Raw genomic sequence first — 26,676 nt, 5'->3', positions numbered from 1 at the left:
ATGGCATGAAAGGGTGTGAGCTTGAACTGATGTGGGGGGCCTCCTTCCTCTTCAAAAATATGTTAGGTGGGTAAGGGTCAAATCATTGCTAGATTTTAAAACTAAATATGAGTATTATTAGGAATAAGAGGAAAACAAATTACAAGGCTGATGGAGAGAGAGGAAAGGAGTCAGAGGTGGCCCTAGAATTGTCAGGAAAAGACGTTCTGCATAGCATGACTGAAGGAAATTTGGGCAACTGACCAAGCCGACACTTTGCCTGCCTGCCCTCTTCAGGGATCCCTGGATTGGGCAGCAGAGTGGGGTGGAAATGACATGGGCCAGGAATGGCATACTGGTTTTGAGCTCTGACTGTTTTCTTTTCTGCAAAGAGAATGATCACTTGGTCAGAATAATCTGCAAGTTCTATTCTAGCTCTTAAATCACATTTTTATACTTTTCACCTGTGAAAGGCTATGGCTTCATCTTTAATAATTATGAAATGATATGAGGAGGGGCAATACTTTAAGCCACGTTGTTAAGAGTCATTGAGTTTGGTCACAGGATTTTATAGGGAGTAGGGGTGTACCAGAATGTCTGAGGTGGGGAGGAGTATGTTGGGGATAGCACTGATCAGGAGAGGAGTGAAGACAAGGCAAGGAAAGGTTTGAGGATATATTTCATCAATATTAATTTGTTCTAGGTTGATTCTGGAAGGATGCTTTTCTTATCACTGTATTCCTAGTACCTGGCACAAAGTAAGCCCTCAGTAGATACTTAGATATGAATGAGGCAGGCTGGAGTGGAGGAGTAGAAGGGCACCAATCTAGACAAAGAAAAGAGTAGAAGATGCTTCTCTTAGTCCCCTTATACCAAGACACTGAGTTGGGGAGAAAGTACAAAGCCCTGTGAACTGCCATTGCCATGCACCCCCACATCACATAGACCCACTGCTCACAAAGAGCCTTCCCTCCTCTTAGCCTCATCCTCACTTAGCCTCACTCATTCCAAAGCAATGTGGAGGCTCTTTAAAGTGTGCCTTCAACTAAGCACCATTCTCTAGTCTTGGTTCAGAGTCTGCCTTAGAAATATTCTTTAAGACACCAGGAAATTACCCAACTGAATGTCTAGTTACCTTGAAACTAGCTGAGTAGGGTCAAGCATTCCCAATGTCAGACAGTCTTTCTTTCCCAACAGAGGGGATGACCATTCCCTCCACTTTGGTGGCTTCCTGGTTTACCTGAGAAAACCTGTGATTATGACTAAGGAACCTACTGGAAAGTCTTGTCTCTAAGGCAGACCAGACTGTCTCAGACAGCACGTTTGTTTCAGTGCCATTGGGCTCTGCTGCTAAGAAACATCACCCACAGCTATCTGGGGTGCTCCCAGCCTCCCTGCAGTGCAGATTCTCGTCTTGAGTTGCTGTCTGACTGAACTTATAGTGCTTCAAGTGCAGTTATTTTCATTTCAAACAAAACATTTAAAGGGGATAAATACATTGCAGCATTTGGAATCTTGATCCAGGATGAATAGAAGTTAGGCAGTGAGTTTAATTTATCCCTACATAATGGTGCTGACTGCATACCAGACTCTGTGCTAAGCACTTTGCATAGATTAACTCACTTGATCTCATGATAACCTTAGGAGTTAGGTACTCCTAAGTATCTTATTGTTTCCTGTCGCTATTTTTACAGATTATTATCACTCCTATTTTACATATAAGAAATCTGAGGCACAGTGGAGTTAAGTGACCTCTTGATATCCCACAGTTGTTCAGGCTTTGAACCCAGGCAGTCTGGTGGCAGAGATTACCTTCAGCCACTGCATCGCACTGCCTCCTTGCATGTATGTCATTGTGAAGGCATCCTGCCTGACTGATTGGGGACACATAGGCACCCTGAGTTTGAGGACTGCTGTATATACCTTTTGCACCCCTACAGTGCTGAGCAACCAGCAGGTGCCCCACAACACATACAGATCGATGACAATTTTTCCCGAATATTTTTATATATATATGCAAACAGACCTGCCTCTATTGGGCCTTAGTTACAAACACATATGTGATACCCAAGGAAATAATTATGAAAAAGGCTCATGGGTATTAACAGAAATACACAATGTTTACAGATTTCATCATCATTGGCCATAAAATATTTTTAATGCATTTTCCCCCTGATTTCAAGAGTAATGCAGTCATTAGAAAAATTCAAACCTTGTTGAAATATATAAACTATTCAAACATTCAAGTTAAACATGTATAACATTGGGACAGTCACTCAAAATAAACTAATAGATAGTGTCCCAGGATTTGACTGGCCTTATAAGGACTGAAATGTATTCACCCTACTCTGAAAGCTAGCTTGAGGGGGAGTGTGTATATATAGTAACTTTTAAGTTGTCTATAAATCTCTCTTTAGAAGTTAAATTTCCTGAGATAGATGTATAAGAAGGTAAGGTAAGTGTGCTGCTTCCTTAGGAACTGACTGAATGTGTATATGCTCAGGTGGGGCAGAGTGGAAGCCAGCTGGACATAAAAGTATATGTCTCATCCCAACTATTTGCATTTGGAGATGAAGAGCGAGGCTAGGGCTCCTGTCTTCAGGATCTTTTCCTTCTTTCCTAGTCATATTTGCTCCTCAGACCATGTCCTGTGGGAGGATCCAGGCAGCTCAATCAAAGCTTTCTGGTCCTGACATAACGGGAGGGCACGAGACGTCTTATTAAAGACCCCAGGAAACTTCTGCTTTTACTACTAGCTGGGGAGCAGCTTAAATGCAGGTGCACTCCATGTTCTCGTGTCACCGTGGGTAGTGCCACTGTCCTGTCTCTTTTGTAAGGTCACCAGGAGACTATAATGAGGTCAAGACCTGAAAAAACTTGGTAAACTCTTCCTCCAGTATGTGCAATTTAGAGGGTCAGGTGATCATTCCTCACTGATTCAGTGCTTGCCTTTGATTGGAAGACTTGGTCCGAGGTGGAGGAAATTGCACTTTGAAGCCTAAAATCTTAAAAAGGACACTAATGGCTCCAACAGATGCCAGATTTATTTATAGGTGGTAAATAATGGAAAATTAACTTGACGTGCTGAGCAGTCAGAGGGACATTTAGGCTTCAAATCTTCCCTACCCATCTCTCCTTGAAAGGAAAAAAAGGAAAGGAGAAAAGAAAAAAAGAAGAAAGGAAGTAAGGGAGGAAGGGAGGAGGGAGGGAAAGGAAGAAAGGAGGAAGGGAGGGAGGAAGGGAGGAAGGAAGGAGGAAAGGAGGGAGGAAGGACGGACGGAAGGAAGGGAGAAAGGAGTACAGCTCAAAGAATGGCATAACTGGAAAGGAGAATATAACTTGGGGACAAAGGCACTCAGTGAGAAAATATTTGTTTGTCTAATTCCTCTTGCCAGGCTGAGCTTCTCCAGGTTGGAATTGGATCTTATTCATCTTTGTGTGACACTTTCTTCTTTTTTTTTTTTTTTAATTTTTTTTTTCAACGTTTATTTATTTTTTGGGACAGAGAGAGACAGAGCATGAACGGGGGAGGGGCAGAGAGAGAGGGAGACACAGAATCAGAAACAGGCTCCAGGCTCTGAGCCATCAGCCCAGAGCCCGACGCGGGGCTCGAACTCCCGGACGGCGAGATCGTGACCTGGCTGAAGTCGGACGCTTAACCGACTGCGCCACCCAGGCGCCCCTGTGTGACACTTTCTTAAAGACTATTTAGGATGAACCATATGGCATTGCATTTTTGTAGATCAAAAACAGTCTAATATTGGCAATGCCATATGAGTCAATCTGAGTATTAGATAAAGATGCAAGACACCTAAGGGTCATATTCATTTAGTCAACTTTAACCTGTTCCCTCATAACACCTTCCCACCTCTAGCACCTGGTCAGAGAGGTTCGTCTTTCCTTTCACCGTCTGACCCTTAAGATTCATGCCTCTTTGAATACTGACTTTAGTGTTCCCTTGAGCTTGAAAATGTCTAGATGTTAAGCACATGCTATACCAGTGTCCCCTTCTTATAAAGGGCCTCATTATAACCCAAATTTCAATTCCCATTTCATTTGATGGACCTAACAGTCTGTAGTCAAACAAAATATATGTTCTTCATTAGGGTGTTGTATAGATTTTTTTTCTTTTTCCCTTTGCTCCCCATCTCTAACCTCTTTCCTTCCATTTTTTCTTCTCCTTCTTTCCTTCCTTTCTCTCCCTCTCTCCTTTCATTAACCCTTCCTTCCTTCCTTCCTTCCTTCCTTCCTTCCTTCCTTCCGTCCTTCCTCCTTTCTTTCCAGGTCAGGCAGTCCTTTAGACTGAAGAGAAGATACACTTGAGTGAACCAAGGGGAATGGCAAGTTCCCAGAAAGGATACCTGGATCTTACATCCTTCCTTTAGCCCTTCATGATGCTAAGCATCACACAGAAGCTATGTTGAATGGGATTTATGTGAATTAAGAAGCTCTCAAGTTGAGGTCAAGACTTCCATTTCTTCTTCCATATATTTGTTTCTGTTATTTATCATTTTCTAAATAATGAGGTTTGGTGGTGTTTGGCTCTGTGATAAAATGGCATAACATTTATACCATGCACGATTATTTTTGCATCACATTATATCATTGACATGCAGAGCAGCCTAGCAAACATTTTTTATTATAATTACTTTTTACAGGAGACTTGAAAGGTATAATGATTTGTGCGTAATACATCTGGCCATCAGTTCCCCCTTCCTTGTTGCAAATCCAAACAGGAGTTGAAACAAGGCTTGGTGAGAAGAAGCATTAGGACCATGTGGACACACTAGAATGTGGCTCAAAAGGCAAGTATTTTTGTCTGCCTTGTTCCCTGCTATAGATCTTGGGGCTTAGAACAGAGCTGATAGTGAGGTATTGTGCAGGAACAGGTTAAAGTTGATGGAGTGGCATTTGGATCTCCTGGACTTTTGTCTCAACATTATGAGACACATATTAGGCACTTGAAAAATAGCCTTGAATGGATGAATAATCATTGCAGTTCGACTACTGATGCTATAATTCCATAGCTATTCAGTTCACTGGTCACATATCACCTCTAGGTCTCTGTTTTCTCATTTCTAAAATGGGGATTATTTTACTTATCTGGAAGGATTGTTAAAAGGATTAAATGAAAATCCATGTAAAGCAAATTGACCAACATAATAGTGGGGACATAATAAATGTTAGTGCTTTTTCTTCCCATGCCCTCTAGCTTTCTTAAAAATACATTTGTGTGTGTGTGTGTGTGTGTGTGTGTGTGTGTGTGTGTAGGCGGTGGGGGAGGCTAGGACAAATAAGTTATTTTGTTCATGTTTTTCAAGCTTCCCAAACTCAGCACTATGCCATTTTATGCTGGATATTTCTTTGTTGTGGGGGCCGTCCTGTGTATTGTAGGGTGTTTAAGAGCATTGCTTCCCTCTACCCACTAGATGTCAGTTACAGCCCCCAGTTGTGACAATCAAACCTGTCTCTAGATATTGATGAATGTTCCCTAGGAGGCAAAATTGTCTCCTGTTAAGAACAACAGTTGTACCTCTAGCCATCCATTGAATAATTAAACATTTAATTTATAAACAAGTTGTTCAGGTACTGTGTAGACATTGCTGGTGGGTATAGCATATATTTAAATGTATATAAAGTCAGGATTTACACAGAAAAAGAAAAACAGCACATATCAAATTAAGCTATATAGTCAATCCATAATTATCCATGAAGTGAGTAATGAAGTAGATAATTAAAAAGTTATTTCAGTCACACAACTTCCCTGCATTAGATTATTTTCCTAATTATGGTTGGATTAGGCTAATCCTATGAATAGTAATCAATTTCTTGGACACACACTGGCTGATGACAGGGAGATATGGCAAGTATGCATGGAGAGAAATCATTTGGGTTTCTTAAATTTTCATGGACTACCCATTAAGTGGGCGCTTTAGCCACAGATTATCAAACTGCATTGTCTATTAGTAAGCTTAAAAAGTAACAGCAACATTCATACTTACAGGTGAATTAAAGACTTTAGTCCCCGGAAAGTATGTCTTGAAATGGACTTGATGTTGTTGTTTTCTATGAATCTGCAATAAGTTATAATATTTGTTGTCAGACAGCTGTAGGAACCCAAGAGGACTTGTCCTGAATCATTATGTCAAAGAAAAGTTTTTTTTACTTACAGATACTCTAGATGTGGAAGACCAATAAAAGCATCATCACTGATCACATCAAAGGAGTTCGATGTGAATAATCTGCCCAGGAAAAAGTACACAATGAAAACAGTTAACCTGACAGATTGTCAATCTTTGCTGCTATTATGTCTTAAAGAAATGAATGGGAGTTGTGTATGGAAAAGTGTCTAGGTGTCTGTCTTCCACAGTGTTGTTTATTTAGGTAATCTTTGAAGCTTTTTTTTTTACCCCCAATTATCTCTTCATCAGATACTCATAGAGTCTTCATGTCCCACTTCTCACAGTGATGGATGTCACATGCCCTGAGTAACATTTTTGAGATATAACTGGACAAGTATGACAGTCAAAGCAGCCAAAGCAACATTTTGCACATTTTTATGACAAAGACACTAACAGAATCTTTCCCTCTTGCTCTAGAAACTTCTGGAACATTCTCATCAGCTCACACAATGGTGCCTCAGGGTGTTAAGCCTGGAAGCCCCGGAAAAGTAGCTCCATCAAAGCCTAGTTTTGCTTTGATATCTCACAGTAGATAGGCCATCAACACTGGCTCAATGAACATCAACTAACATCCTTCTTAGATAATAGAACGGGCTGAAGATGGGAAACAGTGAGGCTTAGGAAAAGGTTTAGACCCATTTTATTAATAAATAGTTGGGAAAAAAAACCAGTTTCACTTGGGCACATTTATTTGTAATGTCAAAATCCACAAGAATTTGGTTTTGAAATTACTGATGAAAAGGAACATCAACCAGCAGTCCCAACATCCTGTTGAACAATTTGGAAAAGTTGCCAGCTTCTGAATGACAGACTTAAAAGAGGTGATTATAGGCCAAATAATACAAAGATGAGGTGGTTTTTTTTTTTTTTGAGTGAGTATTAATTTATGGAATTCATTAGATAAAGTGTTGATACAAGCTAAAAATAAAGTTTTAAATGCACTGGTGACAAATTTATAATGGGTTCAAGTGATGTTCCATCTACACATTAAGGCTCTTGTGTGGGGGAACCTCTTATTCCACTTGTAACTATTATCCAAAATGTGATCATGGTCATGGACTAGACCAGGTGTTTGACATAATTTGATAATTCAAATCTCATACATCCCATTTAACTGCACTATGTAAAGTCCAATATTCTCTGTTAGGAATCTTTTTGACTTACTTTTGAAGTCTAAGGATTAAAAATAATTGGCACCAACTAGATTGGTGATTTCATCTCTCTATACCTGTTAACTAAGGAGATTAATACTAAGAGATCTTACTTCCTGAACATTTTTGAAAATTTTATTTGACATCTGGGATTGCTTCAGAATAATCAGGGGAGGGGAAAGCAGTGAGTTGGAGATGAATTGAGCATGACTGAGAATCTTTGAAGGTAAAACATAGATACATGGAAGTGAAGTTTACTATTATCTCTACTTTTATATGTGCTTGACATTTTCCATAAAAATGGGAGGAAACATGAACCAAATAAATAAAACTAGATGCTCTGTTCCATTTCATCTTAAGCTATCAATCCGGGAGTGATGTTGGATTCTCTTTCTCTCCTCTTCCAACATCATAGCTTTATACTTAAGTCATTGACTAGGCTCTGAAAAGTCAACACTAGTGAATAATGATACTTATTAGATGCTTGTAGTTATTACAACAAATTCAAAGGTTTATGATTCCAGTCATAACTCTGGCACTTGTCTCGTCTTACTTTACAGTTGTGAAAAACAAGACTGCTCAGCTTTGCTCCAAGTAACATCCAAAGCCTTCCTTATGTTCCAGAGCTTTGTTTCATTCTGAATAGGCAGTATTAGTGATGGACAGAATAGAATAAGGCAAAAATAGATACTGAGAAATACCTCCCATGCTCACTGCTTTACAAACTGCCCCATGGTTGAGGCAGCCACTTCAAAACTGTACACTCTAAGTCACCAGAAGAAAGAGCTTTCAGCACTAGTTCCCCTTATGTTGAAATTAGATGCAAAACAGAGCAGGAAATAGATATTAGTGGGCAGAACTTGCCCACGCATGTCAGGGAAATAAAACAGAGGATTCCCAGTAGAATTTGTATCTGCGTGTCCATTGCTTATCCCTAGCACCTGTAATACTGCCCATCCCATAGTGGACACTGAATAAATATTTGTTAAACAAAAGGAATTCAATTTACATTAACTTCTTGTCATTACTACATTACTAGATTGAATGTTCCTTAGAGCAGGGGCTTACCCTTATTTACTTTTGTGTCCCCAGCCCTGAGCACAGTTCCTGGTTAAATAATGCTTGTTGAACTGGATATTTCAAGGATTAAAATCTCTGGCTAAAACGGAAGCTACATGTAAAAATATGAATGAACCTCACAAACCTAAGTTGAGAGAAAGAAGCCAGAACATAATAAAAAAAACCAAAACAAAAAAACCAAAACAAAACAAAAACAAAAAAACCCCACAAACCCCAGCAAAACTCACTATACTTCCAGAAATCGAGATAGTGGTTACCGTTGGAGATGGGTGGTAACTGGAAGGGAGCTCAAGGGGAGTCTTTGGGGTAATGATAGTGCTTAGTTTCTTGACCTGGATGCTGATTACAAAGATATCCACTTTATAAAAAACCACAGTGGTGTGGAAGCAGGAATGAATAGGTAGAGCACAGAGGAATTTTAGGGCTGTGAAAATACTCTGTATGGTACCAGAATGATGGGTACATATTATCATACATTTGTCAAAACCCTAGAATCTACAACATCAGAAGTGAGCCATTATGTAAACTAGGGACCCTGGGTATTAATGTAGGTTCATCAATTGTAACAAATGTCCCACTGTGGTGGGGGATGTTGGTAATGGGGGAGGGTATGCATGTCTGAGGGTAGGTGGTATATGGGAAATCTCTGTGCCTTCTCTTGAATTTTGCCGTGAACCTAAAACTTCTCTGAAAAACATTCTTAAAAAGTCATCGAGATAAACACTTAGTATATGTACACTTTTCATTATGTATATTACATTTCAATAAAAAAAGTTTCTTCATAAAAACTAAAAAACAATCACTCTGGTTAAGATAATAATGAGTATCTTAGTCTTTCAATTCTAAATTCAATTGTGGTTTTCTAAGGACAAGGATTCTGTAGACAAAGATGTATAAAATTATACATACATTATAAATATAGTTGAATAGGCTATCCATTTTATTATTCTATGTATACTTAAAAGACTAAAAATCATGTTCTATGAAGAGGGTGAAACTCTGATCCTTAATTTTTATGAATTTCTTGAAATATGTTTGATTTCAATATTATGATTTGCCATTGGGCCAGTTGTTAAAGAATCCCACAGTCCCTGTTAAAAGGAAACTGTGCTACTCCATATCATCTTCACACATGACAGACCTAGAGCAGACCAAGCAGAGCACAAACTCTGTCCCTTTCCACAGATTACTAGGGCTAGGACTCATGTCTTTATCCAGAATAGCTGATCCTGGGGCCAGTCAGCCTCCCAAGGGCCAAATACCCTGGTTCAAAAGGCAAATTAGGCTAAAGATAAGTCCCTTCCTGGGTATTTGGAATCAGCAAACAGAGATGGAGCCAGCCAGCAGAGGAGCTGAAGGAGAAAGGATGCCTCAGGGTTGAGTTAGCTCCCTGGCAGGCAAAGTATGAGCCAGGCACACTTACGAGAGAGCAGAATGTGGAGGAGGCCTTGCAAAGGGAAGGTTGTGTGAATGTTGAAGCAGGGGAGATGCCTAGGTCTGTGTTAGATCCTAAGCCACAGCTTCTTAATCTTGGTTGCACTTGGAAAGACCTGAGAAGCTTTAAAAATATGGTGGTAACTGGTTCTTACCCAGAGGGGTTCTAGTTAAATTCTACACTTGGGGTGTGACCTGGTCATGAGGGTGTTTAAAAGCTCCTTAGGTGACTCTTATATGCAGCCTGGGCTGCATATGGTACGCTTCCCTTCCAGGTCACTTACACTACCCCCTCTTTACCTGTGGTGGCTAAGAGAGCAGTTCGCTCCTTGTAGCAAGTCTAGTTGGAGCAGTGGCTCTGGGACATAGAAGTGCTGTGGATGGTCCTGTCCCCATAACTACATGTAGTAAGACTCTGCAATAATATGACTCAGATTTGCCAACCATGCTCACAAAAGCAGCATCATAGAAGGGTTGGTGGGGACCAATGTACCATCTGAATGAACTTGATACTCTGAGGCACAAATCAGAGATCTAGATCCCATAGGCTTGCCAAGCAGCCATCCTGTGGGTTGGTGTGGAGATAGTCTAGAATTTGCTCTTCACCTCTGGTCCTATGGGAACCTGTGAGGTCTCTGCCACTTCCTCTATTCTTAGGGAAGGAAAACATCAGGCACTTCCCCCTAGAGTTTTGGTAGAGGTACACACAGGGATGTGTGTTGACTGATCTGACCTTGCCCCCAAAGGTAATGCACTTATATCTCTTAGTCATCACCCTCATGAATTCAGTAAGAAAGGGGACTGTAGGAGGAATGAGGAGGCCTTTATTTCCTCTCTGCAACCAAGGGAGTGTATGTTTCCTTACAAGAAGGAGATTTAGGAAGACTGTACATACCAACTGTTAATTCCAGGCAGGCAATAGCTCATTCTTTAAATGATGGTTGTTGCCTTCATAATAGCCTATATTTCATAGATTCTTGCTGGATTATCTTATTTGGTCTTTGGAAAAACTCTGTGAAAGTGGTAGAGGAGATATTAATATCTGTTTGACAAGAGGAAACTGAGGATCAGAGGGCTGTGAAAAGCTTTGCTTAAGGTCATGAGGCCCAAGACTCCTTGTCCAGTGCCCTGGTATTGACACACCTGGTAGCCTGTCAGTATAGGGTCACATAATGACTTAATAGCTACATTCTGGCAGACAACCGTAACAACACTGTTAGGCTCATAAGGATTTAAGAAATACAATGAAACAATAATCCCCTTTTTAAAGGAACTAATTAATGTGAGTAGTCTCAAAGTGATATTAAAACCTTTTAAACCTGTATTTTTTTTCAAGTAAAGACTTTAAAACTTTTGAATGCAGTTTGGTGTATTCTGCTTATGAACACTATATGCTCATTGTAGAAATTCTGCAAAACACAGAAATGCTTAAAGGAAAAACTAAAGATTACATAATCATACTACCCAAAGATATTGATATGCATACATATGGTACATATTCTTTCTTTGCTTTTATTCTTAAAATGTTCTTTCCTACATAAAGATCAATGAACTATTACCTACATCTACCCCCTTAAAAAATTTTTTTTTTAAACATTTGACTCCTTGATCCATTTGAGACTTACTTTTATGTATAATATGAGATGAGATACTGCTTTGATTCTTTCCTAAATACTTACCCAAATTTACTCAAAACCTTTTATTGAATAATTAATGCTCTCTCCATTTGTGAGTGTTGCTTCCTTCAAAGGTCTGCTATTTTATTGGTTTCCCAAGAATCAAATGTTGGATTTATTTATTATTCCAATTGCTTTCTAATTTATTATTTTGTCTAATTATTACTTATTTTCTCTTGTTTTCCTTAGGATATTTAGCTTAGTGCTCAATTCATATATGTTTATTCTTTCTGATTTAAAATGAAAATATTTAGAAATATGACTTTACTTCTGAGTAAAGCATCCAGTAAGTTTTGATAGGTAATAATCTTTTTTTAATGAAATATATACTTTTTATTGATAACACATATCACATCACCATCAAGAATGCTCTGACCTTGGAGAAGAGCACTTTATTTATTTATTTTTTCAATATATGAACTTTATTGTCAAATTGGTTTCCATACAACACCCAGTGCTCATCCCAAAAGATGCCCTCCTCAATACCCATCACCCACCCTCCCCTGCCTCCCACCCCCCGGTAATAATCTTTTCAAATTGCATATTTGATTGCCTCAAGCATTTAGAATAATATTCTTAAAATTCCCTATCAATGATAGGTTTTTTTAAAAAGCTTTCATGACTTTATTGTTAATATCGCAGTGGGAAGAGAGGATGGTATCTGAGAAGTATCTGCTAGCCTCAAGCTCCAGTTCCTCCCTCTGGTGCCTACATCCAACTGCTTAGATGGCAGGAGGGGGTGTGTGTGGGGGTCGCATGTCTTCGCAAGCAATAAATTAACACCAAGGCCATAAAATTGTTAGGGGGTTCTTGGTTGAATTCAAAAGCTAGGACCAGAGCATTTAATTCAAAAGGAACAAAAAAGTGGGTGACAGGGTGAGTGCGGAGCTCAGAGTCCTGAGGGAAACCGAGGTAACAACAGAGAAGTAAAGAAATGAGCAGAAGATCAGAGAATTAGGATCTAGCTACACTGGAAGAAGGTCAAGTTTCAGGCTGCCCAACGTCCAGCCGAGAGGCTGGAGATGGAAGTCCACAAGAGCAAAAGGACTGGGCGGGCACATGTGTTGATGCCAAGACTAATGGGCCGCTGAAGTGGTTTCCTGCCCTGGTTCCTCACCTCTCCAGGGACCGCAGGAGGAGCACACTGAAGAGGGAATCAGGAAGACTGGCTCTTAATTCCCAGAATTAACCATAAATACTCAGTGTGGCCTTGAGACTTCTCCTGGCTGTGTTGTCAAATGAGGGGGCAAGACAAGGAATTTTAGGTTGTTTCTAGCTTCAAATATATATGAATCTATGCTTGTAGCATTGTGGGCTTCATTCATGGAAGAGTAGGACTGGGCTCTGCATGGGGAGCTGCAGATAGCTGAATAGGAGGAGTAATCCTGCTGAGAAAATCTCCCCTAGTCTCCAACCAGACTGCTGATCTGGCCATGTGCCAGCATCCCCTGACTCTAATGATACCTACTACTTCAAATTCCCTCTAGTCACTTGTGATATCTCGATTACCATTAGAATTTTCATTCACACATGAGTGGCCTGCATTGTGTCTTCTAGGCCAGAGCAGATTCTTCTGGCTATTTGGGGCGGGGGGGTGGTGGAGATGATTTAGGAGGGGTCTCCCATATAATGTTCCCTCAGTAAAGACTACTCTGCATGAAGAAGAAAAGAGTGAGCAGCCAGTACTTTCACTTGGAGATGGCATTAATCAGATATAGACTAGAGAATCTGGTTTCGAAGCTTGTAATTGTCACTTATTATGTACATGATACATAAAGTAGGTGAATCTGTTTCATCATCTGTCAAGATCGGAATTATGATAACAAAAAGACTTCCGGGAAGATTCTAAGAATTACATGAGAGAATGTACGTGAGCATGTCTCCAATGCTTCTGCCAGAGAATAATCAAAGAGCATAGACATAAAACATCAGATCTGGAAGAGCCATTAGATATAGTGAAGAACCTTAGTTTTACTGCTAGGGAAACTGAGGTCTAGTAAGATTGTCACCTGTCCAAGAGAACTGTTATGGGCATCGTCCAAGGAATTAACCAGCCATGGGTAGTTGTGTGACACAAAAACGCACAATTCCAGGCACATATGCAACATGTGTTATATATGCATATACATATATAGGTAAATGAGAGATCAAGCCACACAGGCTATAAGCTGCTAGAAGATTTAAGGGCATAGCTGGAAAGCTTGCCAACTTGTTTAGAGCTCACTGTGCTTAAATGATTCAGCCCCTTCAGTTACTAATATTCTCCTTTATCTAAAAGAATAGGGCTGGTTGAATGATAATTAATGATAGGCTGATGATTCACTTTAGTTAAATGCACATATTCTAAGTGCATGTGCCATGTGAATAATTTACACTTGAATATTTAAAAATATGTTTTTAAGCCAGGAAAGCATTAAAATGGGAAGCATCACACATGAGCACATTATGTCACAGTTTTTTGGTTTTGGGGGTTTTTTTGGTCTCTCATCCTTGCAAAACATTCTCAGTGCAATTCAGCTGACACTTTAGTAGACCACCACCTCTTCATCTGGATTGATAGGAAACAACCCTACTTTAGCTTCATGTAAATATGGTGGGAGGTGAGGGGCACTCCAGAGAGATATGTAGTTTACGTCCTCCTTTTTTTTTTTTTTTTTAACGTTTATTTATTTTTTAGAGGGGGGAGAGGCACAGAGAGGGAGACAGAGGATCCAAAGTGGGCACTGTGTTGACAGCAGAAAGTCCGATGCAGGGCTTGAACTCACGAACTGTGAGATCATGACCTGAGCAAAAGTTGGATACTTAACCAACTGAGCCACCCAGGTGCCCCCAATTCCTCTTTTTTAAGGTGAGAAAACAGGTCTCCATAAGTTAAGTGATTTACCTAAGGTCACATACATCTTTTATCAGTGGCAGGGCCAGGATTAGAATGTAGGTGTTAGAGTTGCAGGGATTCCCTTTGGAATATTCTTGGCATGCATACTAGCAAAGATTAGAGCATGGATCTACCTCATTGCTTTTATAGTCTATTACCTCTCATCCCAGGATAGTCAAACTTTTCCTTTCTAGGAGTTGGCATAACTAGTCAACAGCCCATCCTCCTGATGTGTGTAAATTCAGCGTGTATTGCCCTGGTCTTGAAGCACCAAGGAGAAGGGACTTAAATTTTAAGCCTATTCTGTGACAAGCCTCATCTTCAGCAGCTTGCCATCTATTAACTCATTTTAATCTTAAAATGAACACTTTAATTTAGGTTTTATATTCTCCTCTTAAAATATAAAGAAAAACCAAAGTGAGAGAGGTAAAGTAATTTGAAGCCTGTAACTGGCAGAGCTGGGATTCTGTGCTTAGACTGGTAATGGTCATAGGCAAGGCCACGCTTCCTCTTTTAATCCCATCAGATCTGCCCACTTATCTGCTACAAATCTAGAACAGCCTTGCCCAGTTGTTCCCAGAGTATATTCCCTGAAATATGAGGCCTTTATAGGGTTGAGAGATTGTACATGAACAACAACAACAACAAAAACCCAAATAAGTCTGGGAAAAGTGAGTAAGTGAAGATAATTGAAGATAATCTTAATTACACTGATCTTTCTATCCTTAAACAGAGACTCTTCAAAAGGGAATGAAATATGCAATTTCCCAATTTTATTGATCATGGGACCCTTTTATCACTGAGCTTTATGTAAAACGAATATTCCACGGAACATACCCACAGAAATGTTGGATTAGCCATTTGGGAAATAGCTGTGATGGAACCTGCTCCAGACAAAAACGGTGAGAGTGTGGATTTAAGTTCAGGGGCATTTTTCCTTTAACATGCTGCAAGTGGTAATCTACTTCTTCAGGAAGACGGAACACCCACTGGGAGGTGCCCAGAGAAGCTGTGTGTGCCAAGCTGCTTGACCAGGTGGACAGTGTGGCAGGGAGGCGTCCTCCCAGATCTCACACCCGATGAATCCACACTAACAAGATGGTCTGAGTTAGGCCTTATATGGAGATAAATGGTTTCATGTATCCTCCAAGATGGAATTCTTTGTACCTGCCTAAGCACTGCTAGCAAGGCTTTCTAAAAGAAGGTGGGGTACAAATAATTAATCTAATAAATAATATGCATACCAAAGGCATAGATTCCCAATATCCTATGAGATGTTAAGAAAAGTGAAATGACATGAAATAATTCCAGAGGCTTTTCTAAGCCCAAGTGCCTTGTGAATAGTCAAGGTGGGGGTAAAATGTGCAGTTTCCCAAATTTATTTGAGCACAGACGCATTTCTTTCAGGACAATTGTTCCACAGGACACAGGTTTAGAAAATGCTGGTCTAAGGCATAACTTTAAAGTATATAAGTCCTTTTTCATTTACTATTTTTTTCCTCTCTCTCTTTTTTTCAAGTAAGGAGACCAGAGCTTACACATACAAATGAGAGTTGAATCCTAGGGAAACGAGATGTTCTTGCCAGTAATGCTGCCACTCTTTCAAAAGGCTTTTGAAACTCCTTCTCATTAATTGTGTCCAGGAATCAGGACACATTCCCCTGAATACCCTCATTAATGGCAAAGGTTGACCCTTTGAGAGGGGGTTGGATTTTGGGAACAGAACTGTGCAAAGTCAAGCCCGGTGATTCATGTTCAAGAGGAAGTAGACGAAAGTAATTAAAAGTGAGGACGTGGGTTTAAACCCCAGATGTGCCACTTAGGAAGGGTGAGACATTGAGGAGGTTACCTAAAACCCTTCTAGGACTCAGTGCTTCCTCTGTGGAATGGAGGTAATCATACCCCCTCATAGGGTTATTGTGATGATGAAGTTAAAAAGAGAGAGAGAGAGAGAGAGAGAGAGAGATCTATAAAGTGCTTAGCATCAGGCGATTCAAAAATGACAAACACCCCTTAAAAAGACTACCTGGTTTTACTGCATGGCTTGTAAAGTGGCAGCAAAGACAATTCTCAGAGAAGGAACTAGAAATGCTTCGCCATGGAAGCATAGAAGGGAGGAATCTATGACCTTCCACAGGAATTCGCTGCAAATCCAGAGTTATTTGTACATACAAATTCTTGTCTGTTTATTTTTTTTAAAGGCTCGTTGCTTTTTAATCACACCTGACACAGGCAAACACTTGCCATCTCGCCATGCAAACAGGCACAATTCCTTTCTAGTCCCTGCCCATGGGAGGGATAGTGAAATATTGTTTTATCATCAGCCACCATGAGAAATTGAGACTACATTATTATTTTAATAATGATTCTATAATAGTCAATTCCATATTATGAGGCTCTTTCATTTAACAATCCAATTTACTGGTTTGTTAGAACTGATACAATAAACTTTGTCCATTTCTTTAACAAGACCACTTTCTATATTATAATTTAAAGTAACCCTATTTGTAGAATAGAACAGAATACAATAGAATTGCTTTAAGCCAGGAAGACGCCTTAGTTAATTGAATGTAAAGGTTTCAAAATGTCAACTTACATTTTATTTGGTGTTTATCCTTTAAAAAAAATCTGCTTCCAGATTTTTGCCTTTTCCTGAAAATAAGGAAAATATGACCCCATGTTCATGTACCATATTCTCATCAGCAATAATCAGTTGGAGCAGAGGATGTCATTTTTAGGCAACGCATGCCTTCTCTGGTTTACCCCAGTCACTACCAGGCCCTAAGGTCTTATACCCAGCTGATTCCTTTATTTATGCTACCACCCAACCCCCACTGGCATTTGAGTTTGAGAACCATAATTGGTCTATCTCTGGTATTCTCTACATATAAAATCTGAGGCCCATGGACATTTTGTGACCAACCCAAGTTCAGAAAGCCCACTAATGGCTGAACTGGATTTGAAACAAATGTCTTCTAGCACAGACTTCTTTCTATCCTGTCACAGAACCACTCATCTGAATACTGGTCAGTGTTCATTATTTTGAACAAAATCATGTTTTACAAAATGTGGTGCATTTTTTTCATGAGGAGGAAGTGAGAACATTCTGCTTCCTCTCTGTCCCTGACCCCAAGAAAGGTAAATAGTTCATGTTTTCTGTCAGAAGTATTTGAAGGAAAGATTTCTTAGCAGGTTCTGATGGAGACCTATGCGTAGAACAACAAAATTTTGAATCTAGGATCCTAAGCAAACCCAGCCCATACAATCGGATGCTAATCTGATGTTGTGGTCAGTCAAATTAAAGTGATTTTCAGTGCTCGCTTCAGCCCCATATATACTAAAGTGATTTTCAAAAACTATAATAAAAGCTAACATTTAATATTGACTTACAGGCACAGTGCCAAGTACTTTATTTTTCATTTTTGAATGAAAATTTTTTTGCATTATTGCTTCATTTAATCTTTACTGTGATCCTGTGCAATCTATGGTTAGTCCCCATTTTGCAGATGCAGATAATGAGGCTTGATAAAACTTGCCCCAACTCATAGAACTACTAAGCAACAGAGTGGAAACTGAACCCATGTTTATTTCACCATAAAACCTGTGTTCTTTGCTACTTGCCACATTGCCAGCTCTCCAGGGTTAGCCATTTGGATATCACAGCTGTCACCACAAAACCCCTTCAATCATTCTGTAGCCTATATCTCAACAGTTGGCACAAGTCACCATCATCACCAATCAACTGGATATCATTTTGAACAAAATGAGAAAGCCAATCAATAGGCTTACAATAGGGGCACCCAGGTGGCTCAGTCAGTTGAGCATCCAACTTTGGCTCAGGTCCTGATCTCATGGGTCAGGTCATCTCATGGTTTGTGAGTTCATGTCCTGCATTAGGCTCTGTGCTGACAGCTTGGAGCCTGAAGCCTGCTTCCGGATTCTGTGTCTCCCTCTCTCTCTGCCCCTCCCCTGCTCACGTACTGTCTCTCTCTCTCAAAAATAAATAAACATTAAAAAAATTTTTTTAGGGGCGCCTGGGTGGCGCAGTCGGTTAAGCGTCCGACTTCAGCCAGGTCACGATCTCGCGGTCCGTGAGTTCGAGCCCCGCGTCGGGCTCTGGGCTGATGGCTCAGAGCCTGGAGCCTGTTTCTGATTCTGTGTCTCCCTCTCTCTCTGCCCCTCCCCCGTTCATGCGCTGTCTCTCTCTGTCCCAAAAATAAATAAACGTTGAAAAAAAAAAAAAAAGTACCTAAAAAAAAAAAAATTTTTTTTTAAAGACTAGTTTACGATAAAATTGTTTAAAAAAGAGACTACATTATGATACATTCAAAATCAGGCAATTATAATTTACCTTATTAGGGATCTCTGTTAACTGAGAACTGCATATCAGGTCAGGGAGGGAGGTGACACTCATCTCTGTGTCCCTAACAAAGTCCAATGCTATGCCTGTTGCACAGCATAATCCAAAAATGTGTTTATGAAATGGGAAACTTTTTGCTTTCATTTTGTTACTGCTTGCCACGATGCAATGAATAAGTACTTTTAGCTAAGCAAATATAAATAAGTCAAAAAGGAAATTACCCTATGTTAATGAATTTTTTTTTCATCTTCATACTCTTTAAGCTTAAGCAACATTTCCCTTTGGATGTCTTGTTGGACAGGAGAATGGGGGAATTTTACCCTTCACAAGAGAGAAGCTAGTTGACCTCCAGAATCAATAGAGAACCTGGGAGAAATATTTGATTTCTTACATGTCAAAGGCCTAGTAGAAGTCCAAGTGGGACAAAAGAGACTCAGGCAGTGCGTCTCAGGAAAGGCTTTGAAAGCTTTGCCTTTTACGTTCTGGTATACTGGAAATCTCTGGTGAGGTTTAACATCATAACACCATGCTTTTTTCCTTTCCTTTTTTTTTTTTTAAGTATAATTTATATGTACAAATAATACACCTGACACAGAAGAGAGGATTGGGACAGCCCAGGAGTAGGTGTGAAGAGATGGGGGGGGGGGGAAGCATAAAGAAAGTGAAGAGGCAGAGAACAGGGAGGGCAGGGTCTCCAGGTAAACTTCTACTGGCCCTGGCCTCTCCTGGGGAAGAGGATGTGGCCATGCCTCACAGTCTCCCTTCCACGATTTTGTTCTGGTCCCAAAGGCAAGGTAGTTTCTTGACTAGACTCTCTGCCTGACCCACTCAAATTTAGTCTGTATCTAGGTCTTCAGGAGGGAGGAGGGTAGAAGTCCTCCACTAACCTGAACCTCAGAGCCGGGGGCTCCCCACATTGTGTTCTATCCCACACTTTCTAGGTCAACCTGGGTCCCTAGGACAGATTGGGGAGCTTCTCTTTGGCTTGAGAGAATATCACCCAACCATTACTCTCTTTGTAGGAACGGTCCTTGGTTCCTAGGGAAGGGGGACGATTCCCAACTTAAGATGCCAGTATGCAGGAGGGAACTGAGAGGGTGCCTGGGTGGCTCAGTTGGTTGAGCTTTGGCCTCAGCTCAGGTTATGATCTCGCAGTTTGTGAGTTCAAGCTCCGCGTTGGGCTCTGTGCTGACAGCTCAGAGCCTGGAGCCTGTTTCAGATTCTGTGTCTCACTCTCTCTCTCTGCTCCTCCCCCGCTCGTGCTCTGTCTCTGTCTCTCTCAAAAATAAATAAACATTAAAAAAAAATTTTTTTAAAAAGGAGGAACTGAGTCAATGAACAACACCTTTATTCTGAGGCTGAAGAAAATCTCTTCACTTTTTTTTCTTTTTTGGTTCAGTTCACTTTCTAGCTCTCCACACAATTAGCTCATGTGAAATCTGATAGGGTACACCAAAACATGAAAAAGGATGTGACTATCTACTGATAGGAAAGCAAGAGTATTAAGCATAAAATCTGTGAAAATATGGATTGAATCCAACAAATAACATGCTTAGTCCAGACTTACAACATCTGGGCTCTTTTGTAGGACCTTGGCTATTGATAACCCTCCATGATGTCCAGAGACATGGGGCAGATACAAGCACAAAGAACTCTAGTAAGTGACAGGAAGAACGAGAGACATCTGTAAAATCTATAGAGCTTGAGAAAATAGAGGTCAGGGAATGAGGTACTTCAGTCTGGTATAAATGGAGCCAAGGGAGAGAGAGAGAGAGAGAGTGTGTGTGTGTGTGTGGTGTCAATATTATGAGAGATGACCCTGGACCAATAGCCAAATTCTATTAATACGAATTCAGATGTTCAGTCTTTCTCTGTTTCTAGGGAAACATTAAACATTTCCAAGCACAAGTGTGACTTGATGAGATCTGTGTTTCAGGAAAGTAACACTAATGGAGGAGGGTTAAACAGGCACCCAGGGCACAAACTCCCACAGTGGCCTGAGAGGTGAATTGCAGCCTCATTCAGGGCCATGGCCCTGGAGTGAAGAAGAGGTGGCAGGTTCTCATCCTGTTTGAGAGAGGACTTGTCTGGTTGGAAGTGGAGAGTGAGGGATAAGGGGCTGGTAACTCCTAAGTTTCTTGCTTGAATAATTGAAAGGATGAGATACACTTTCAGAGAAAACATTGGTTGTACAGGGTCAGCTTGCAGTCATGACAATTAATTAATTAAAAAGCTCAAAATCAGATCTATGGGTCCTTAGGCAAGTTGTAGACAGAACAACCTAGTTAGCTGGCTGAAATTTTTACTTCTTGGTCTATTGTGAGGGGGAGGGGCATCAGCTGGGCATAAGCCAAAACAGGCTCATCCACAGCCAGCAAATAATTCCTCTAGAAGCCCTCTTAGCTTTTAGGTCTGGCTTGAGTACTCATCAAAGGGTGTTACATATGGGGCGCCCGGGCGGCTCAGTTGTGGGGCGCCCGGGCGGCTCAGTCGTTGAGCGCCCAGCCAGGTCACGATCTCATGGCTCGTGAGTTTGAGCCCAGTGTCAGGCTCTGTGTTGACAGCTCAGAGCCTGGTGCCTGCTTCAGATTCTGTGTCTCCCTCTCTCTCTGCCCCTCCCCTGCTTGTGCTCTCTCTGTCCCTCTCTTTCTCAAAAACAAATAATCATTAAAAAAAAATTTAAAAAAAAAAGTGCTACATTTTTCTTAATCTTGTAACCTAAGGATGAAAGGGGGCTGATCACTGCAAAGAAGAGATAGGTCATGGATATATTTTCCCAGACAAAGAATATTTTGAAGGACTAAACGATAAAACCTTAATAAGGATGGACTTATTATTTACCTTGTTCATGGTATTTGCTTTTTCCTTATTTAGTTTTTTTACTTCTTATGGACTATGTACTTGTGTGCCAATTGTGGATTAAGAAAAGAAATAGTGATTTTTTTGATATCTTCTCCCCCACAAGGATCAATTCTATTGCTTCAAACAAGATCAAATCTCATTGGAATAAATAGAACTTTTTTCTGACCACACAATTCTTATATATATAGCATGATACTAAAATCAACCCTGTAATTTATTCCCTGCATATAGCACTCTCATAAGAATTGGAGGGATTTAGTTTATTAAACATTTTATAAATGAATGGAAATGTGGCCACATTTTATACTCTTCAGTTAGAATTTTACTTCTGGAATGAGCCTTTATCATTGGGGATTTCAGTCTGTAATTGAGAAGAACAGGGCTTTAATGTGTGAAAACACATTTCTGTAAATTGCATTCACTCCAAGCACTGTTCTCCACATCTAAAATCAAACCCAAGTGAATAATCATTCTCCTTGGTTATGCTTCGTGACTAGCCCTATGGAAAACATGAATGAAACTGCGTTTTCTTAGGCAAAGTTTTGTTATTGTTGCTGCTTAAAACCGCAAATAAGGCATTTTTAAAATGTTTTGTACAACTAATTTGATGATTTTCTTTCTTTCTTTTTTTTTTTTTTTTTGTGATAATTCTATTCTTTCTCTCCTCTCTGCAGAGTCTGGGCTTTTCCTGTTCTTGCTCTCCAATGCACATTGCCAGCCATGGCCTACCAGGATCTTTTCCCCCAAAACACGGTATGCAACTTAAGGAGGCACTGCGTCCGTTTCCCTCACTACCCGGAGCTGACATTTCAAAAAGTACTTCTCATCATGCTTCTGCAGAAGGTCTGAAAAAGCCATAACAAAATTATCAGATTGTTAGCGTGGATGATGCAAATGGGTCATTTCTTTTCCCTTTTCAAAAACAGAGCAAGAAACCGACTGTGTTTGTGTGTCAATCAAGCAGAACTGAGTCTGAAGTTTGCATCTTCACAGGATATGACAGGTCAGTCCATAGTCACAAATGCTTTAGAATTCATTGCAAAACACAAGCAATGGCTGGTGTGATCCAGGCCTCGTTTGATGGCAAAAGTCATGCAAAGGCAAATTCAGGCCCCTTTGTCTTCATGTTCCACGGGGAGTTGGCAGCCCACATGGGTTTTTCAGGGCACTGGATGGCCCTACCCCACAGGAGAACTCTTCCTGTCTGTGAACCATCTAGTCCCATCAATGTTATGATTATGGCACAATTCATATTTGGAGCCTTGGAATTTATTTCCTCCCTCAGTGAAAATCAGCTTATTAGACCCTTTCCTGAGGAGCAGGAAGCAGAGAACATTGGGCAGGAAGAATGGGGAGCAAAATCTTTAGGAAACAGGGTCCTGAGATCAGAGACAAACTTTGACACCTGACATTTTTGCATAAGCTCTGCCCTGGCACAAATCTGCCATGTTGAGGTTAGCCAATGTGAGTTAAGTAAGGACATACCGGGCAAGAATCACTCGCCCTTTTGTTATTTCTGAAACCTGAACTGCTTTTAGAAATAAGGGCTGGAATGTTCCATAGGAACTCAGAGCATGGGACACAGGGGCATGGCACACACTCGGTGTGGGCTATTTAAAAACCAGTTCCTTGGCTTCCCTCTGTGATTCTAAATACGTGGAATCACATTACCCCGCAGCAGCCGGTAACTATTCCTATAACACTGTCCGGCATCTGTGCCTGTGAGGCTGGTCCTCCAGCAAAAACAAAGTAGGGGCGTTCTGACTGATGGGGTTGCTCTATCCAGGTTTTCTGTGTCACAGCTAATGTCTATTTAGTGTTGGAATATTAGTATGTGTTGACTGACCCTTCTTGAGTTTTAAGGACTGATCTATTTAACTATCCTGGGAGGAAGGAGGTGCCTCAGCTCATCAAAAGGATGCTTTTTAAATGAGCCATTTATTTATTTAACAAGTGGACAACAGAAGCACAATGTATCGCGTTTTCAGATACAACCAATTCTTATGCTATAGAAGGATTCCAGCACTGGAGACTTTGCCTCTTCATGTGCTCTTTGCCTGACTCTTTTTTGGGTCTGTTTGATGTGTAAACACTTCCCCTAATCACACCACTAGCCATCAAGCAGGTAAATCCCTTAAGAATATTCTACTCAATTGTGTATCACTCAAAGACATTAGCTGGTAGAAAGACATTAGCCAACATTGTTACATAATGTCATAACACCTGATCGGGTTTGTGAATCAATGACATAGACAAACCAGTTTTGGGATTTCATATAGATAAAGCAATATATTAACAGATTTAACCGAGTGGTTTTTTTTTTAGCTTTATAGATTTATGTAAAAAATTAAACCTCCACCTTTTGTAAAATGTGTAAACAATTTTTCATACCTGATGCCAAGCATTTTATCTACTTAAATCTTGATTATCTCTGGTAACACTCCTTCAATGCATTATCACCTCCATTTTACAGATGAGGAGACTGAGGCTCAGAGAGATTTAGTCATTTGCACAAGATTCCATGTCTAGTTTCTAATGAATAGTGGGGTTAGATTTACACAGGTCTCTCCAATTTCAAATCATGCTGTTTGTCTCTCTCTATATAACTTAAAACAGCCAAGATGGCCAATGAAGGCAAGAAAACAAAAAACAAGCAAGCAAAAAACTTGGGTCCTGAATCATGCAGTTCAGATAGCCAAAACTCAGTTGATTGACAATTGGCTAAATTTCCTCCTGGACCCATGTCACTACAACTCTAATCTGTTGCCTGATACCTGAGTACCAGGGGACCTCTTGACCCTCACGTGGTCCTGCTCTAAGGACTAGCACTCCAATGGCCCCAACATTACACGTCCGAACAAATTATACATGTGATATTGTGCCTGTGGAGAAATCTTATTTCTTAGTCGAATATTGTTTTTTGACTGTTTCGAGACATAGACTGAATATGTGGTTCCCTCGTGGCTAACTCAAAACATACAGCAAAGACTAATCCTTTGCACTATCCTGTATTAATATTTTCCTTCCCTCCTTGTAAGTTATAAATTACAGGAGATTAGAAAACAAGCTCACGAGAGTTAATATATTAAGGAGTTACCTCGAAGGAACCCGGATTTGTTTTTCCCCACATGGTAAATCATACAGGGTAGCAGCCAGCCCCAGATCCTTGGGAGACAACATCTTGAGCGCATATGTTACGCAGGGTTCTGTATGGACTAATTCAAAAACTCCAGGGCGAAATAAGCAAAGTTCCCAAGTCAAAAATGAAAGTAAAATAGTGGCATGGAATTGGGATCATTGTTGCAAACATTCCAACAACTTCATAAATAGCCATGAAAGTAGACAGCATTACAGGTTAGCAAATTTACCCTTGCAAGAAACAACCTGCACTGCCCGTGTCAAGTCGCAAACAAACCCAGCTACCTCTTACTTTACTGATATTCTTTTTCTTTCCAGAAACACAGTCACATTTGACAAAATTAATATTGAGATCGCTTTACTAGAGGGCTTATCCAAATATATGCTATATTAAAAATAGTCATGATATAAATATTTCTCACAAGAGCTGCAGCGATGGTGTGAATAAAAAACTCCCTTCTGAGATTTCAGTAAAACCAGATCTCACAAAGGATCTGAAAGAAAACAAACAAAAAACAAACAGACAGACAGACACAAAGAGACACACACACACACACACAGAACAAACCTTATGTTAATCCGGTTTAGCAAAACAGTCACTATTTTGACACTATTTTATGAAGTACGATACTGTTCCTTCCCAGATGAAGTAGGAGAGATGAATCGGCTACAGGTTTCCCACAATAATGTTCAGGGGTTGGGGGGGTCTCTAAGCAGGTTCCATAGCAGCTAATAAAAATCAAAATTTCTAAATGCAGCAAAATGTTAGCATTGTCAAATGGCCAAGCACGCAAGAGGAATTTCTCTCTCCATGCCCTCCTACCGATACATACAAAAAGCCCCAAATACATTGGCTGGAATTTTTAAATCGTAAATTAGATATCAAAATGCTTACGGGCCTTACAATGAGATAACATCAGGAGGAACGGTGCGTGGAATGGATCTGGCATTCTCACATAAAGCATTATCTTTGGTACAAGTACACACGGCAGGGCATTTTGGCTTCGCTGGTTTCTTCCCCTCAGTCAGCAAAAGCGCAGATAAGAGACATAGGAAATAAGCGATTCTTTTCAGGGGGATGCAGGCATTTCCCATCCTTTGGCTTCTCTCTGATTCCATGCAGTCGAAAAAATATCCCCAAACATGAACAGGGCTTCTGGAATTCAGCTGGTGATTGTCTTGCTCTGAGACCAGGTCACACAGGAGTCCACCCTTTTCCTTTGCCTCTCTGTATCTCTGCTTTTCAAACCGGGGACCTGCAGCTGATTCGTGAGCTGCTCTTCGCTCCAGCAATGCGCTGCTCCGGGAAGAGACCTGTGAGGTGCTGTGTGATGGGAGGGACCCAACGGCTGGAGGAGAGAGCCGACTTGCATCACCACGAGAACACTGAGCACAGACCAGCCTTCAAAGGCAAAGTGAAGTGATGTAACAGAAAATAAACAGCGTTCCGCTTGCACGGGGAGGCTCTTTAATTGTTACCAAAAATAGGATGGCTTTCTGTCTTATTAGTGGGTGGGTGGGTGGGAGCAGTCATCTTGTATCAGATCTCGGCAGTCTCAGAAACCTCTGGGAATTTGCTTTGCATGTAGCAAACCAAAAACTCGCTTTGGAGCCAGCCCTGGCTGGAAAAATGAAGTTAAATGAAACTCTCTCCCTCTGCAGCATTTGGCTAAAACCTTGGTAGTTTTTGCTGAATCCACCTGACTGATGCCATCGTTGAAAGACAAATGAGAACACATGGAGAATGTGACTTTCAGGGAATGAATGTGAGTAAATACTTTTCTGACACTTATCAACAGTTATGAATTATTGGTTATCATAATACCTCCCTCCCCCCCATATGTAAGCCATCCTCTCCTTCCCCAATGAGGTGTGGAGATGGCAGTGTGGACTGCCTCTGTGCATAATCCACTTTCCTCATTTCTCACTCCCCCTGCAT

At 40.5% G+C, this 26,676-nt stretch overlaps 1 protein-coding gene across 4 annotated transcripts in view; it reads right to left on the bottom strand.

Moving 5' to 3' along the window:
- Positions 1-26,107, bottom strand: part of LGI1 (leucine rich glioma inactivated 1) — a 39,855-nt gene extending 13,748 nt beyond the window's left edge. Inside the window, exons 1-4 of one of the 4 annotated variants that reach the window (XM_045438256.1) lie at positions 25,642-26,103; positions 25,160-25,231; positions 6,150-6,221; positions 5,982-6,053 (exon numbers count right to left, since the gene is read on the bottom strand). In XM_045438256.1, coding sequence (XP_045294212.1) covers positions 5,982-6,053; positions 6,150-6,221; positions 25,160-25,231; positions 25,642-25,856 — 431 coding nt within the window. In that variant the 5' untranslated portion in view covers positions 25,857-26,103. Of the gene's footprint in view, positions 1-5,981; positions 6,054-6,149; positions 6,222-25,159; positions 25,232-25,641 lie in introns of all 4 variants that reach the window. The other 3 variants (XM_045438259.1, XM_045438257.1, XM_045438258.1) reach the window with 3 other exon arrangements.
- Positions 26,108-26,676: the final 569 nt, after the last annotated feature.

Source organism: Leopardus geoffroyi, chromosome D2, assembly GCF_018350155.1.
Source record: "Leopardus geoffroyi isolate Oge1 chromosome D2, O.geoffroyi_Oge1_pat1.0, whole genome shotgun sequence".
NCBI lineage: Eukaryota > Metazoa > Chordata > Mammalia > Carnivora > Felidae > Leopardus > Leopardus geoffroyi.
The sequence above is the reverse complement of the archived record's forward strand: the minus strand, read 5'-3'. Positions and strand labels throughout refer to the sequence as shown.